General features: G+C 44.5%; 1 protein-coding gene across 2 annotated transcripts in view; it reads right to left on the bottom strand.

Moving 5' to 3' along the window:
- Positions 1-16,119, bottom strand: part of ABCA4 (ATP binding cassette subfamily A member 4) — a 442,076-nt gene that overhangs the window by 181,953 nt on the left and 244,004 nt on the right. For both annotated transcript variants that reach the window (XM_077452886.1, XM_077452887.1), the window contains exon 20: positions 7,324-7,389. In XM_077452886.1, the coding sequence (XP_077309012.1) occupies positions 7,324-7,389 (66 nt within the window). The remainder of the gene's footprint in view (positions 1-7,323; positions 7,390-16,119) is intronic.

Raw genomic sequence — 16,119 nt, 5'->3', positions numbered from 1 at the left:
CCACGATAAAGTGGTGCTGCAACCTCTTCCATCCTTTTTGCCCAAGATAGTTTCTGCTTTCCATTTAAATCAGGATATTGTGTTACCCTCCTTTTTTTTCACATCCTCATTCTGCTGCAGAAAAACTGATGCATTCTTTGGACGTGGTGTGAGCCGTTAGGGTTTATCTGAAAAGGTCGTCACAAATCAGAAATTCAGATGCCTTGTTTGTATTGCTGGAAGGGCCCAAGAAAGGACAAATGGTACCAGGGGTATATGAACCTCTTGGGCATTTCACCATCAGGTATTTGTTAGGCCGCTACCTGGTCTTTAGTGCATACTTTTGCAATGTTTTACCAAGTGGATGTTAGAGCTGCAGAGGATTCTGCATTTGTCCATAGTTTGTTACAAACTGCGGTATAGGTTAATGACTGATGGTGTTTTTTTCTTTATGATGTATCTCCCTCCCCTCAAGGGTATTGCTCTGGGACACCCCAGATAGTTAAAGAGGAAGTAAACCCTTATGGGTTTTACTTCTTCTTTTTTTCCCCTGCAAAGTAAAAGCATAATGGGCTAGTATGCATCGCATACTAGCCCATTATGTGGCACTTACCTGCAAATGAAGCCTACGCTGCCCCTCTGGTGGCCGCATCCATCTTCCTTCCAGGGGCCACACGGCCACACGTGACTGGCCGGAGTCGTATGACATCACTCCCACGCATGCGCGCCGGAGCCAGTACTTGCTAGTGACATCATTGGCGCACTACAAGGTAAATATCTTCTAAATGGCACATGTTTAGGAGATATTTGGAGTACCTATAGATAAGCCTTATTTTAGGCCTCCCGTCCCCCTATTTGAATGGGTATTGAATAAATTGTACCCCTACTCATTTACCCAAAAAGTGTCAAAAAAGTAAAAATTACAGGAGACTGTTTTGGACAATTCCTTAATTAAAAAAAAAAAAGTGTCTAGCGAAACGTCAGAAGGGGCGGGGTCACCTGTTTTTGTCACCGGGGGGCCCTGTCCTCAGCTATATAACAGCTGTCATCGTGAAAAGTCTGCAGTCGTGGGGACGCCTCCCTTCAAGCCAGAGTTCTTCCATTGTTTTCTTTCCGGTCGTTGGCACTGTGATTGAAGATGGATTTACATTGCGGGACACTTTTTTTTTTTTTAATAAAGGAATTGTCAAAAACTGTCTCCTGTCATTTTTGCTTTTTTGACACTTTTTTTGGTGGATGTATAGGGGTACAATGTACCCGATACCCAGTCACATGGGGGGGAGATCTGGGGCTCCCCCTCCTCCTGAGCTATACCAGGCTGCATGCCCTCAACGTAGGGAAGAGTCCTTTGGGGTCCCCCAAAACACTTTGTCCCCATGTTGATGGGGATAAGGGCCTCTTCCCCACAAGCCCTGCCTGCAGACCCCCACAATCACCGGGCAAGAGTTGTGGGGAAGAGGCCCTTATCCCCATCAACATGGGGATAAGGTGTTTTGGGGGACCCCGAAATACCTTCCCCATGTTGAGGGCGTGGGGCCTGGTACAGTTCAGGAGGGGGGCGCTCTCTCGTCCCCCTCTTTTCTTGTGGCCTGCTGGATTTTGTGCTCAGATAAGGGTCTGGTAACTATTTTGGGGGGACCCTCACACCATTTTTTTAAATTTAGTGCGGGGTTCCCTTTAAAATCTAGGGATGCGGAATCAGCGCGTCAGGGGTTGTGACTGTATACATGCTATAGAAGAAAATATCTGCTATACAGCTGGTAGTAGCAGAATGTTTCTCAGAAATAGCAGTGAAGGAGTTTGGTTAGCACATGGGCAAAGGTATGTGGCCTGAGACTCAAGTGGAGACAGATGAAGCATATGTTTGTGTATCCGTGGCAGGAGACACCATCTGCTTTACAGTGCAGTTTATGTATGTTGAGCAGCGTTTGTGTGGCAGCAGTGAAAGAGTCACTGTACCACATGGGAAAGAGCGCACCAGAGAGATCTGCCCAGCAGAAGGAGCCACCACCAGAGAATCAGCTAGTCAAAGAACATGGGTGGAGTTGTCGCTTGTGGGCTGCCAATCCGATAAATGGGAGGGAGCTGTGAGTTCACTTCCACCGCCGAGTGTAGCTGAGAAGGTGACACATGAGAGAAGCAACAAGATGGTGGATGTCGGAGTGAACTGGAACCCAGGGGCTGCTCCACGTGTTGTAGGAGAGCCTGCAGAGTGGACTGATATGCAGAACCCAAATTCTGATGGACACCGGAGTCCGGTTGATACCCCAGGGAAGTTTAGCGATGTGCAGCAAAGGAGACACAGAGCACCTTGAAATGGTATGTGGCAGATGCCAGTGACAGTGAAAAAACACAATAATTGTTGCGCGAGGGTGTTCCAGCAGGCAAAGCTGTGTCATCTGAAATGATGACAAATGTGGTGTCAGAATGCTGAATAATGCAGTCCAAGTTCTAACCAGTGCGGAGTAAAGAGTCACTATTGGAACTGTATCTGTATATATACTGTAATACAGGGATATATAGTTATAGATGACTCGAGGTGAGGATAATGGGTTTTAAAAGGAAGTCCATAGCCTGGGTAATGACCACTCATAAAGATGTGCCTGCTTTTCTCCTATTTCCAGTGAGTGCAATACTACTCAACAGGGCTGGTACAAGGATTTTTGACACCCTAGGCGAAACCTAATTTTGCCGCCCCCTTGACTCCACCCCCTTTGCCCTGCCCATGTATACCCCACCTTTTTTAATGAAGCACCCATCAAATGCAGCCTACCAACGCCCATCAATGCAGCCTACCAGCACCCATCAATGGCAGCCCCCCCAGCGCCCATCAATGGCAGCCTCCCCAGTGCCCATCAATACAGCCTACCAGTGCCCATCAATTAATGTTTGCTTACTTCCATTCATTCGGGAGTCGGGACACAGACAGTCCTCCGCCACCACTGCGCCTCTGACACTATGTGCTAAAGGAGCAGAGGCTGCCTGCTGATTCTGAGACTTAGTTGCTTGCTGCAGAGAGAAGAGAGTAGGAACACCAGTGGCTGGGCACCCTAGGCAGCTGCCTAGTTTGCCTAGTGGTAGCACCGGCCCTGCTACTCAAATAAATGCGTTATTAATATCGCTGTACTTAGATTGGCACTGCTTCTCTGTCTTTTTTATGTGACAGTGAGGCTGCGTGCTTGGGGTCAAGTGCGGGCACTGTGGAGAGCTGCTGTTAAGACTGGAGCCGAGTGACTGTCAGCCCAGAAGCCTGTATGTAAACTTGGAGACAGGGACTACCTCTGAGGTGTTAACACCCATGGTTGCTGTTCCCTTTGGAAGAGGCAGAGCAGTGCCGAGGGCACCGTTGGGGCCGGGACTGATGGTACACACTAATACCACTGTGCGGCACACCAGGGAAAATCGTGTTTCAGAGGTACCGTGCACCCAAATAGTGGAGGCTGGGCTGCGCCCATAGGATGCATCAGTTGTGGTCGCAGCAGCTCAAAGTCTGGCCTCTAGAAGGCTAGGAGGGGCTTGATGGATCCAGAGACTGGGGTCTTCCAACTCTTTAGGAGAGAAGGTGCCAGGGATCATCGACGTGGGGTCACCCAGATTTAAATGCCAGTTTGGATCCCTGGAAGAGAGAATCGGTGAGTTGGGATCAGAAGAGGAGACGGAGTGGAGCTGGGGATCTGAAGAGTCCTCCATGTCCAAGTTCATATAGCAAAATGATGGAGGCAGTGGTTGTTTGTATGAGGTGTGTCAGAAACCTTGGATTCTCTGAGGCCTATACCACTAGGGTCCCAGATTTGTCCCAAGCTTGCACTAATGCTCAGGCTCAAGCTCGGAATGAAGCTTATTCCAGTCTGATCACCAAAGTGGAGGCCCCATATGCCCCACCTGGGAGAGGCAACAGGAAAAATATCCCCAGATTCTCTGGCTTTCAGAGGTATGTGCAGTGAAAGATAGCCATGGAATATGGGCATGATTACCTATATGCCCTCAAAGACATAATGCAGGAAACAAAGCGCAAAAAGAGAGGCTTGGTGTGAATAAGCTGTATGGGACTTCCTTTATTTTCCTAAACCACACCAAAATCCACCCAAGCCAAAACTCTGGGAGACATTTCTATCCATTAAGGATAACTGGAGTCTGGGGAGATCCACCCACATTGATCGTGTGGTACTCAATCGCCCAGACAAGAAGAGTCAAGCATGGGCTATCAATATTCAGGGTCCTGATGGAAGGATGATCTGGATACCACATACTGATCACTATTACAAAGTAATGTCGAGTTTATTACCTGTTTGAACTGAATGTGCTGTTTGAAAGAGGCTACCAAGCCTGAAGAATCATTGTTGCTGTTGGGCTAGAAGCCCTTTCCCAAATCCCAATTCCTTCTATCCTTGCAAATAGAGGAGGGGGCAACTGAAGCTTGTTTATTAATCTGGGAGAGAGGATCTTCTGTTGCAGAGGACTTCTCCTGTTTGAACCAGACACTGCTACCTGGAGAGGGCAAACCCCTAGTTGTTACAGACACTTTGCGAGGATTATTGGCCAGTGGAGCACCCTAGTCACCTAGTTGAGCTTGTATACTGTGCTACTGTGTCAGAAGGTAGTTGCCCGCTGGCTCTACATGAAGGAAAATTTGAGGAAAAGACTTCCTTAAAGAGTTTCTGCAATTGCCCACAAGTAGGAGAGGCATTGCTATAGGTTCCAGTAATAATGGCTGGCCATCAAGGGAAGATGTGTTGCCTGAGTTCTGCAGGAGGGGGGTCACTGCAGGCATTGGTCAGATGGACTTCACACTTCTTCATCCTAACACGTGGGTTCGGCTGGGCTGGATGCACAAGCTATCTCTATGTGAAAGTTAGTGATAGGTGCCTCTTCGGGTGAGAAGGTCACCTTCTGAGGAGAGGACAGTCTCACTGTAAGTATGTTAGGTCATACAAATTGCAATGTATTGTGTACTGTCTTTGCAGGCTTGCAAGAAGTCCTTATGCCTCGGCTGAGGTAGTCCATGGAAATTAATTGTACATATGTAATGATACCATTTGTAGTATAGTTACTTAGGGTGTTTAGCCATTTTACCCTACCAACCAGTTATGTTTGGCGGAGGGGTGCACTAATATAGTGCACTTGGTAGATGTTTCTTTAAAAATGTAAATATCTATTGTACAGCAGATGCCTTATATTTTTTCACTCTAATTTATTGTATATACTGGACACATATGGGGTATGCCCCATGGCCTTGTTCATTGTTATTTTGCTTTTTCCCCTTTTCCAAGTTTGTGGGATACTCTGTGTACATTTTTGTAGGGGCACCAGCACAAAGCCAATGAGGACATGGCTTATTTTTGGCATATATGAGCAGTGGTTCAGCTGATGGAATGTAGGTAAGCCTTTGAAGTAGCACTTTTTGGAACGTTTGCCTTTATTTCAGCTTCCCCATTATTACCGGCAATGGTGTGCAGCATAGTTCAGTTTGATTTTGGCAGCCAGGGACTTTAGCAGTTCCTCGTCCGCTTGTTTGGAGTTTACTAGTTTTGGCAGTTCTGGGAATTCCATGTATCCCAATCCCCATCCAAGTTCAATGTTCCCTAAATAAACATTCTAAACTAAAACTCCTAGACTGTTTCTTAAGCCCTTTTGTTTGGCTGTGGGTGCTGTGTGGAGGAAATAGGCCAAATTCCAGCAGCTCCTTTGGAGGTAGCACTACATACACATCAATGATGATGTACAGTCATGGTCAATAATATTGACACTATTTCTGTCAGATAATGCACCACTTTGCCCAGAAAATTGTTGCAATTACAAATCTTTAGCCATTCTCATGTTTATATCTTGTGTTTGTATTGGTAAGACACAAAAAATTTGAGAAACAAAAAGCCAAATCTGACACATTTCACGTAAAACTCCAAAAATGGACTGGAAAAAATTATTGGCACCCTCAATTTAATATTTGGTAGCAAATCGCTTTCTGTAACCATAAATGAGTTTCTTACACCTCTCTAATGGGATTTTGGACCACTCTTCTTTTGCCAAATGCTCCAGGTCTCTCAGATCAGAAGGGTTCCTTTTCCCAACTGATGTTTTGAGATCTCTACACTGGTGCCCTATGGGATTTAGATCTGGACTATTGCTGACCAGTTCACTACTCTCTAGTGCTTTGCCTTAAACCATTTCTAAGTGCTTTTTGATGTATGCTTTGGGTCATTGTCCTGCTGTAAAACCCATGACTTCTGACGGAGACTTTCGGACACTGGGCCCTACATTGCACTCCAGAATTCGCCGGTAGTCTATAGATTTCATAATGCCATGCACACGAACAAGACATCCAGTACATGAAGCAGCAAAGCAACCCCAAAACATCGGTGAATCTCCACCATGTTTGACTGTAGGGACTGTAGTCTTTTCTTTAAAGGCCTCATTTCTTTTTCTGAAAACAGTGGAATGATGGGCTTTACCGAAAAGCTGTATTTTTGATTTGTCTGTCCACAGCACATTCCCCCAAATGGATTTTGCCTTCCTCAGGTCAGTTTTGGCAAACTCCAATCTAGCTTTTTTGTGTGTCTCCTACCATAGCATTCCTTTACATTCAGATGGCAATGTATAGTGCGAACTGACAGAGTTGTACTCTGTGCCTGAAGATCAGCTTGAATTTATCTGGAAGTTGATCAAGTTTCTTTTATCCACCATTCAAAAAATTCCTTTGTTGCAATCTTTGATCAGATTTTATCTCTCATTCACATCCAGGGAGATCAGCTACAGTGTCATTGACTGTAAACTTCTTGAAAATGTAGCACACAGTGGATACAGGAACATTAATGGACTTGTAACCTTGAGATTGTGAATGCTTTTCTACAATTTTTGTTCTCAAATCCTTAGACAATTATTTGCTGCTCTTTCTCTTCTCCATACTCCGTGTGGCACACACACACAACAGAAAGGTTGAGTCAATGTTTCACCATTTTAACTGGTTGCCAGTGTGATTTCTATATTGTCAGCACCTGTTAATTGATACAGGTGAGTTAATTTACAAATTAAAGGAGCATCACAGACTTGGAATGCAATTATTTCTTACAATTTTGAGAAGGTGCCAATAATTTCGTCCAGTCCATTTTTGGAGTATTGCGTGGAATGTGTCAAATTTGGCTTTTTGTTTCTCCACTTTTTTGTGTCATACCAATACAAACAAAATAAATAAACATGGGAATGCCTAAACATTTGTAATTGCAATAATGTTCTAGGCTAAGTGGAGCATTATCTGACAGAAATGCAGGGGTGCCAATATTTTTGCTATGACTGTAATTACATATTTCTACTCCATTTTTAGGAACACTGTTTTCAGCTAATCCTTACCAGTTCCATCCTCTGCACCATCTTCCAAATGTTCATGAACAGAAAACTCAGTGTCTGTTGAATCGGCTGAAGGCAGCATGTTATTTAGGGAAAAAAAAGCAAAAAACTTGTGTAAGAAAAGTAGAATAAATAAACACAAATGTCATGTTAAAATAGGTAAGATGCTCATTGGGTCACTTTTTTTGCACTTAAAATCTTGTATCAACCTCGACAAATGTAACAATTTCTAGGGACAACCTTAAATAGTACTTTTACTTAACTTTTACTTTTTGCTATTAGGTGTCCTCAGTCTGATGGCCAGCATCATTCAACCCACTTCCTCTGACCCCGGCTGTCTTTGACCAACCACAGCCTACTGTTACTGGACATGGACAATGAAAGGGCACTTTTCACAGTGTTGAACCCACCTCCTCCCTTCACCATATTTCTTGTCAGCACATGATTTGATTAATTGAATTGATTGGCTGCCTGTACTGCTTCCTCCTCTCACACTCCAGCCTTAGTTTGCAAGGACTGCAAAATGCGATGCTAGGTCAAATACATGCACTTACATTTAATGTATTAATGATTAAAAAGTTGAAATAATTTGTGTATTTTATATTTGCCCAGAGTTTGGCTTTAAATATATTAGTTACTGCAACTCATTAGTGATGAGACAGGATTCATGACTACCAGCACGCTTGGTGGAAGACCACAGATTGGTGGAAAGATCACATATAAATATGAATATTAAATATGAATGTCATTAAAAAGTTTATTTCAGTAACCCAAACTCAAAAAGTTAAACTCATACATTTTATATAGATGTGTTACACACACACATAGTGATATATTTCAAGCATTTCTTTCTTTAATTTTAAATTTTTTTTTTGTAATTCCTTTATTGAACCAACAGTACAATATACAAAGCATGAGTCAAACAAGTTGCAATAGTATACGCATATTAAAGACACATATTGAATATTCCTTGCAGCTTCAGAGGCAGCTTAACAGATTCAAGGCATACTCAGTGTAACATAACTAACACATATAAAATATTCTTAATTGAGAGGGCACAAAGATAAGCAACTCCATGTGACTAATTCTATGTAGAACGCTCTAGCACAATAATGTAACCCTGTGGTGTAAAAATAAAAACAAGGGGGTAAACACCCGGATCAGGGAAGGATCCCGAGTGGTCAGCATAATTCGATAAGAGGACAAATTCCATCATATCCGATTGGCTATATAAACCTAGTGAGGAAACTACAGCAAGGTGGGTTTCCAAGCTGGAAGAGCTCCCATTGAAGGGGAGAGAGCAATAGGAGGGAAATCAGATTGAGGAAGAGTGAGCAGAACAGAGAAAGGGAGGAAGATAAATGGGGCTTGTGCCGAACGACAAAAGATAGGGACTTGGAGAGTAGAGAGAGCCAGAGAGGCAAATTCACTCACCCAGAGCTTTGCAAAAAACAGGAAATCACCTGTGTTGCGAGTCCACCTGCAGATGCATATCGGTGAACATGGGGGAGGGCAGAGGGGAGATTGAGGTGCTACGGAACACTGCCCTAGATACTTGTAGGGTGCTTGCCAACGTGAGGTGGTCACTGAGTGATCTAGGGAGCAGCGGGGGAATTCACAGCCAACTTTTTGACATGCTGTCTGAATCCTCCAATTCCATAGCCACCCAGTGCTTAGCCTCGGCATGACAGCACCAGTCAACCAGCCTTGTGAGATGCGTCACCCTATAGTAGACACTCACATCAGGCAGTCCCACTCCACCCTGAATTTTAGGAAGATGGAGGAGCTGGAGCTGGATATGTGGTTTTCAATGGGACCAGACAAACTCACGAAAATAGGGAGGTAATGCTTTGTAAAAAAATATATATATTAAATGCCACGCTTGTGTTAAGGTAAGAAAATCTCTAGAGCAACCCCCAGGGATGAGTATTATACTAATAACTACTTGTTAATAAAAACCAGCTTCGTGCAAATATACAACAAAAGTGTCAATGTGCAAAAAACTAAAAATATTTCTATGGTGTAAACCAATATAAAGATTTCTGTGAAAAACCAGAGCAGTAAACAGTCCGTGGTAAACAATGTGAGTGAAAGTTCCTCTTTAAAGTGCTATATAGTCCTATTTAAAGGAAACAAAGGAGTGATGCCTCTTCAAATGATGGTAAACAAGGATGGACAGATTTCTCCATATGCCATTCATAAATATGCATAGATAACAGGAAGATTGGGTACTCTTGCCACAGAAGATTGACACATGCCGTATAGTGGTGGGTCAAACAGACCATCCAATCCAGCAGGTCTTTAATAGAAAACAGTGATGGTATGATGATATACCTCGATGACCACATCTGGAGCAGTAAACGAATGAATAATATAAACCAGAAACTCCGACAGGCAGACGTGCCTAATATAGAAAATCGATCACCAGCTGGAAAAGGTGTATGGTACAACTGCAATCAACAGGTGGCCTGAAGCAGACCAAAAAAAGAACCGGTTATGCGTTTGAAAAAGGAGGGAGGCAGAAGGATAGGGAGCGAGTGCATCAAGTACAGGATCAGAGGTAGTAAGGTCATCTTTAGGGCATTACAGTGACCGAACCATGTCAATGTAAGCGTATGCCAGTGTAAGAGATCAGACCTCACTCACGTAAGCAGTGGATCAAAATTGGCTTGATAAAGGGCACCAAGGTCTGAGGTAATGTTAACTCCTGGATAGCCTCCGTCCCTCCTTTCCTTTCCGATGGGCGCCCGATGTTATCCGCTATCAACCATGACATGATCTAGCAAGATGGGGAGAGCTGAGGACTTCGACAGGATAATTTGAAAGTTGGACAATGTGCCAAATGTGCCTTCGTTACAGACACCAGTGGGTCAGACAAAAAGAAGATCAAATCATCTGCAAAAGCGACCACCTTATGCACCCCAGAGGCTTTCTGGTAGCCCAGGATTCCAGGGTCTAGCCATACCCTACACAAGAAGGGTTCCAAGGAGAGGATAAAGATTAGAGGTGATAGAGGACAGCCCTGCCACATTCTGTTTGTGATCGTGAAAAAAATCTGAGCAAGTTTGATGGGCGTGAATAGAGAGAGGAAATCCAGCTCATCATTGAAGACCATAGCCCAACATGTTCCAATGTTGCATGCATAAACTGCCAGCTCAGCCTATCAAAAGCCTTCTTCGCATCCATAGACAGCAAGAGAAGGGGGTGACGGGCAGTTCTGGCAGCATGGATCAGTTTCCCCCCCCGGATGGTGTTGTCTCGAGGTTCCCTCAAAGGAACAAATCCCGCTTGGTCTCTGTAAATTAAGTGTGGAATGTGGGGAAGCAGCATGTTAGCCAATATTTTTGAAAATAGCTTAAAGTCAGTATTTAATATGGCAATGGGCCGATAGCTTCCACATTGGGAGAGCTCCTTCCTTTCCTTAGAGATCAAAGAGATGTAATCTCTCAAAGAATCTACGGTCATGGATTGTCCCTCTTTAAGGGAGTTGAGCTCAGCAACAAAGTGCGGGGACAGAACCTCAAGAAATACTTTATAAAAAGCCGGAGTGAGCCTGTCCAGGCCAGGGGCTTGCTTGGGCTTGGAATCTGCTAGGGCTGCCCCCAACTCCTCTGCTGTAATAGGTTCCCTCCAATGCCTCCCACACCTCAGAAGAAAGAAATGGTATGCCCGAAGATGCTATGTAGGGCTGAATTGCCGATAGTGCAGTTGTGGGAGGTCCCACTGCAGAAAACTGACTGAGATTGTAAAGTCCTTGATAAAAGGTGCAGAGATCTGCCGCCATGGCAGTGGATGTAGTCAATCTCTGCCTGGTGGGGGCCATGATGGAGGGAATAAAAGCTCTGGTTCAGGGCCCATATAGAGCTTGAGCCAGTAATGTACCTGGTTTGTTAGAGTAATCATATATGGTGCAACTAACCCATGCTAATTTCTGTTTCTTTTATGAAAGAGAAGAGACCGAAGTTCCTCTCGAACCCTGATAACGTCCTGGCAGGTGGACTCGCAAGGCTCGCTTTGTGAGAGCATTCTAATTTGCGCAGCTTTGACAAGAGCTCCTCTGTCCGACAGGTTTGTTCCCGCTTAATTCTGGACCCCATGCTAATCAGGACCCCTCGGGCAAAAGGCATATGCATCTCCCAGAGTATCAAAGGGTTGTCAATCGAATCTTGGTTAAGGGAGAAGAATTCCGTCAGGGCAGTCTGCAGCTCAGACCTCGTATCTTCTGATTGTCACAGTGCTTCATTCAGCCGCCAAGACGGGGGGCTCAGTGTAACTGGACCCACTTGGAGTGTCAAATGGCCCGGGGCATGGTCCGAAAATAAGATGACATCAATGAGTGCGGTTTCAACTCTAGGCAAATCTCTGCGTGTGATCTTAAGATAATCAAGGCGTGAGTAAGTATGATGGAACGGTGAAAAATAGGCGTAATCCCACTCTTGGGGATACAGTAACCTCCAGGGATCCATTAGATGTAGAAGCTGCAATTCTGCTTTTAAGCGCTTCAAATGAGAGTATGCAAGGTGAGAGGAATCACGCGACACATCTAGCAAAGAGTCCATGGCCAAAATTGAGACCCCCTCCGAAGACCAGGACCTGCACATTCATAATCTTTCCCTTAAGTAAGAGAAAGTGGCCCTGAGCATCCATACGCACCTCACCAAAGGACCATGGCACGACTTGGCAATCCGAATGCTGACCCCTTTGGATTTTGTAACAGGCAAGGCACTGTTGTACGCTAACCGAAAGACTCTATTGGTCAATCTAGGGACAGTGTCACTCCTAAAATGTGTTTCTTGCAAAAAAAGCAACTTGGGTTTTACATTTCTGCAGATCAGCTAGCAGCCGAGAGCATTTTTCTGGGACATTTAGACCTCGCACATTGAGGGAGATGACCTTAAGGCCCCCTCGGAAAAACCACAAAAAATTTGAAAGGGCAGGTGACTGGACTGGCAATTACTGCACGAGATGGCCCCAGGTGAGAGAAACAGAAATCACAGATAAAGGTAAGGAGAGAGGAAAAGGCAAAAGGCAGGGAAATTAGGAGAGAAGTGAGGGGGATAGCAAGAGGGGAGGGTGGGAGTAGTCTATAAAACAAGAAACACTTGGGTCCCGAACTGAGCGCCCAAGGTACTCAGTCAGGGACTCGCCCTAACGGGGCGAACAGCCTGAAAAACAGAAATAGAAAATATATAATGTAATCATAACAACACAGGTGATATAGGGTTGGAGCCTCAGGCGTCCAGCCCGGCAGCACCGGGCAAAAAGCATATCATCAACCTAGCACAAAAAACAGCTTATAGTATAGCGGTTAAACCTTTCAGAGATCAGGCAGTTGTACCCAAGATAATTATACACTATAGTACGGATCTCATAAGCCCCCCAGGAAGGCCTACATCCCATTTGACAGGGATAAAAACGAGGTGGGGAAAAAAAACCTGTAGTTCAAACCAGGTGGCGGGGCCAGCGACGTCTCCTACGCGGGCCCCGCCTACCTGGAGACGCGCTCAAAATGAGCGGACTTTCCTCCGCGTGTGTGAGCGAGTCCGTTCATTTCAAAAGTACGGCGGATAGTCCGGCGGACTTAGTACGCCGTATTAGTCCGCTGAAAAAGTGCCGTGTGTGGGCAAGTAGCCCGTTCGGAAAGTCCGGCGGACAGTCCAGCGGGAAGTCCGCCGGATAGTCCGCTACGTGTGTACGCGTGTACACGACATTAGTCTACCTGTAAAGTGGCAGATCTGTACCATGTCTAGAATCTGCTGCAGCAATAATTGCATTTATAAAGCCAAAAAAATTACCCTGCAAGCTGCCTTTATTTTGCTCAGCAACAGCTGGGGAGTCAGTGTGTATGATGATGCCACAATGTAGTACACTGGGAACAAGATTAGAGATTTTTTGGATACATTTTAGTGTCACTTTGAATTTGGATACCAGTAACGGGTGTGTAAAAATTGGTCTTTGGGTGTTGGTGGCGTCTTCCCACTGTAACCCTATAGAGGTACTCTTGATGAAAGCAAGAATTGGCCTTGCTGCAAAAAATTGCAATCATATGCACCTGTCAAACAGGTGCAGAAAAATTACTCTTTGTGTGTTGGGGGTGCCCACTGTAATCCTATAGAGGTGCTCTTGATGAAGGCAAAAAAAAATTGCAATGATATGCATATGGTTGGTGCATTTGCGACGTTTGATGTGCCTGAGATAGTTTGCAGATAGCAACAGTGCGAACTGCTGCAAAAGTGCTGAAAAAAGGCCCAGACAGCTGAGCTTTGGGGAGTGGGCCGGGAGATAACAGCTGCAGAACTCTACTATCTCTTGATGTTGGCCTCCTTGGGGGTTGTGCTGTCTCAACTTCAGTTTCCTCCTCTGCTCAATCTGGCACCCAAATTGCATCAGTGACCTCATCATCATCATCTCCATATCCGCCATCTTCATCATTACCACTGGAGACAATTTGGCAATACGCTGCGGCTTGGGGAACATGAATGCCAATTTGTCTACCAGTGTTCCTCCATCTCTCTAGGCTCATGTTCCTGTCATTTTCAACCACAGAACCAACATCTGAATCCAGTAATGGCTGGGCATCATCAAGGAGCAAGTGGCTGACACTCTGGTCAAATAAGACCCTTAACTCCTCAATGACTGATGTTGGGGCTATGGCAGGAATAGATGTGGATAAGGAGGCAGGTTTATCCACTCTGGCAACTGCAGAGGACTGCACACTTGTCTCTGCTTGCATGGCAGAGAATGAGGAGGATGATGAAGGTTTAGTAAGCCAGTCCACCACCTCCTCTGCATGCTGTGGCTGGATAGCATGGGCAAACTCACTAAACAGAGGAAATTATGTCCTGCCTGAGGAGTGACCACCATGTCCACATGTGGACAAATTTGTTGCTGGCCCCCTTACAGTGACAAGGGAACGTCTCCCTCTCCTTGTTGTCCTCCCAGACATTATTGGGCTTCCATAACTCCTCAGCAGTGCCACAGGCTGATCGCCTCCATGCCACACCACATTGATGCAGTAATTCATGCAAAAGGGGCCTCGACCAAGTATTGCTTGCATACTATACTGTACATGGACATGCTTTTCAGTTAACATTTCTGTACTGAAAACCCTTTTTTTATTTGTCTTATGCAATATTCAAATTTTCTGAGATACTGAATTTTGGGTTTTCACTAGCTGTAAGCCATAATCATCCAAATTAAAAGAAAGAAATGCTTGAAATATATCACTCTGTGAGTAATGCATCTATATAAAATATGAGTTTCACTTTTTGAATCGAATTTCTGAAATAAATTTACTTTTTAATGATATTCAAATTTTACGAGATGCACCTGTATAGACCAGCTCTTTGTGCAGACAGACTGTGGGGACAATCTTTTGTTATGCACTTTTTTTTAGGAAAAAATATTTGAAACAACGAATAGTTATTAAAGCCACTTTGTAAAAAGGGAAGGCATACTATAAGTTAAGTCCAAGGAGCTGTATGACAGAGAGTGAGAGAACACACAGAGCCGCAATGCCCGCCCCTCCCATCTGCTGCTCATTCACAGAAGCCTTTGTAGTTTGTGAATTTGTTCACATAATACCTAGACCTCTGTGATTGGGCAAGAGGAGGGAATGGGCAAGCATAGCAGCTGCAGTGACTCTCCTGTTCAAGATGCAGAGCTCAGAAGAATCATTGTCGCTCACCCAGAACTACAGCAATAGCTGCCTTCCAGGCAAACTTTAAAATTGTAAGATATAAATAATAGAGCTAAGCCCAGGAGGTGTCATGCACCTCAAGTGAACTCAACTCATAGGGGGTTATTTACTAAAGGAAAATACACTTTGCACTGCAAGTGCACTTGAAAGTTCACTGAAAGTGCACTTCGAAGTAAAGTCGCTGTAGATAGGAGGGGGACATGCAAGGAAAATAAAAAAAAAACAGCATTTTAGCTTGCATATGATTGGATGATAAAATCAGCAGAGCTTCCACTCATTTCAGATCTACCCCTCAGATTTAGAGCGACTGCACTTACAAGTGCACTCGCAGTGCAAAGTGGATTTACCTTTCATAAATAACCACCATAGTATGCCTGGAATTCAGCTTTATATATTGTGAATTTGAAATACAAAACCAACTAGCAAAAGAGATCTGTGTTTCTGGACCTGTACATGGCTGAAATCCAGCTATTGGCAACTTCTCAGGTTGTGTTGAGCTCTTGTCTATCTGCACATCTACTGCATTACAAACTTTCAATAAATCATGTCAATTTATCACAGTGGTGGGTGTTGGTTGATTGTTTTATTTCTGTTTTCAATTTTGACTCATTATTATGACTCTTCATCATTTGTAAAATGTGAATTTGTCTCCTAAAAAAAAATGTTTTTGGACTTTTGGTATACAATGGTGGTAGATAAGGAAAATAGGAAGGGAATTACACAGACAAGTGGGTAAAGGCTAGGACTTCTTAGGCTGCTTTCACACGCGGATGGGCATTGACGGTAAAGCGTGGCTAGCTTTAACGGCGCTATTCGGCTGCTAGCGGGGCACCTTTAACCCCCGCTAGCGACCGAATAAAGGGTTAAATGCGCCCATGTAGCACCGTTGCCAAAGAGCTTTGCAGGCACTTCCGCATCAGTGTCCATTAATTTCAGTGGGCAGGAGCGCCCCAAAGATGCTGCTTGCAGGACTTTTTTTTAACATCCTGCCAGCGCAGTGCCCCAGTGTGAAAGCACTGGGCTTTCACACTGGGACTGCAGGGGAGGTGTTTTTCAGGTGCTTTACAGGCACTATTTTTAACCCAAAAGCACCTGAAAAA

Source organism: Lithobates pipiens, unplaced genomic scaffold, assembly GCF_037356315.1.
Source record: "Lithobates pipiens isolate NorthernLeopardFrog02 unplaced genomic scaffold, aLitPip1_a1.2 Scaffold_23, whole genome shotgun sequence".
In the NCBI taxonomy this organism is placed as follows: Eukaryota; Metazoa; Chordata; class Amphibia; order Anura; family Ranidae; genus Lithobates; species Lithobates pipiens.
This window is presented reverse-complemented; position numbering and strand designations above follow the sequence as displayed.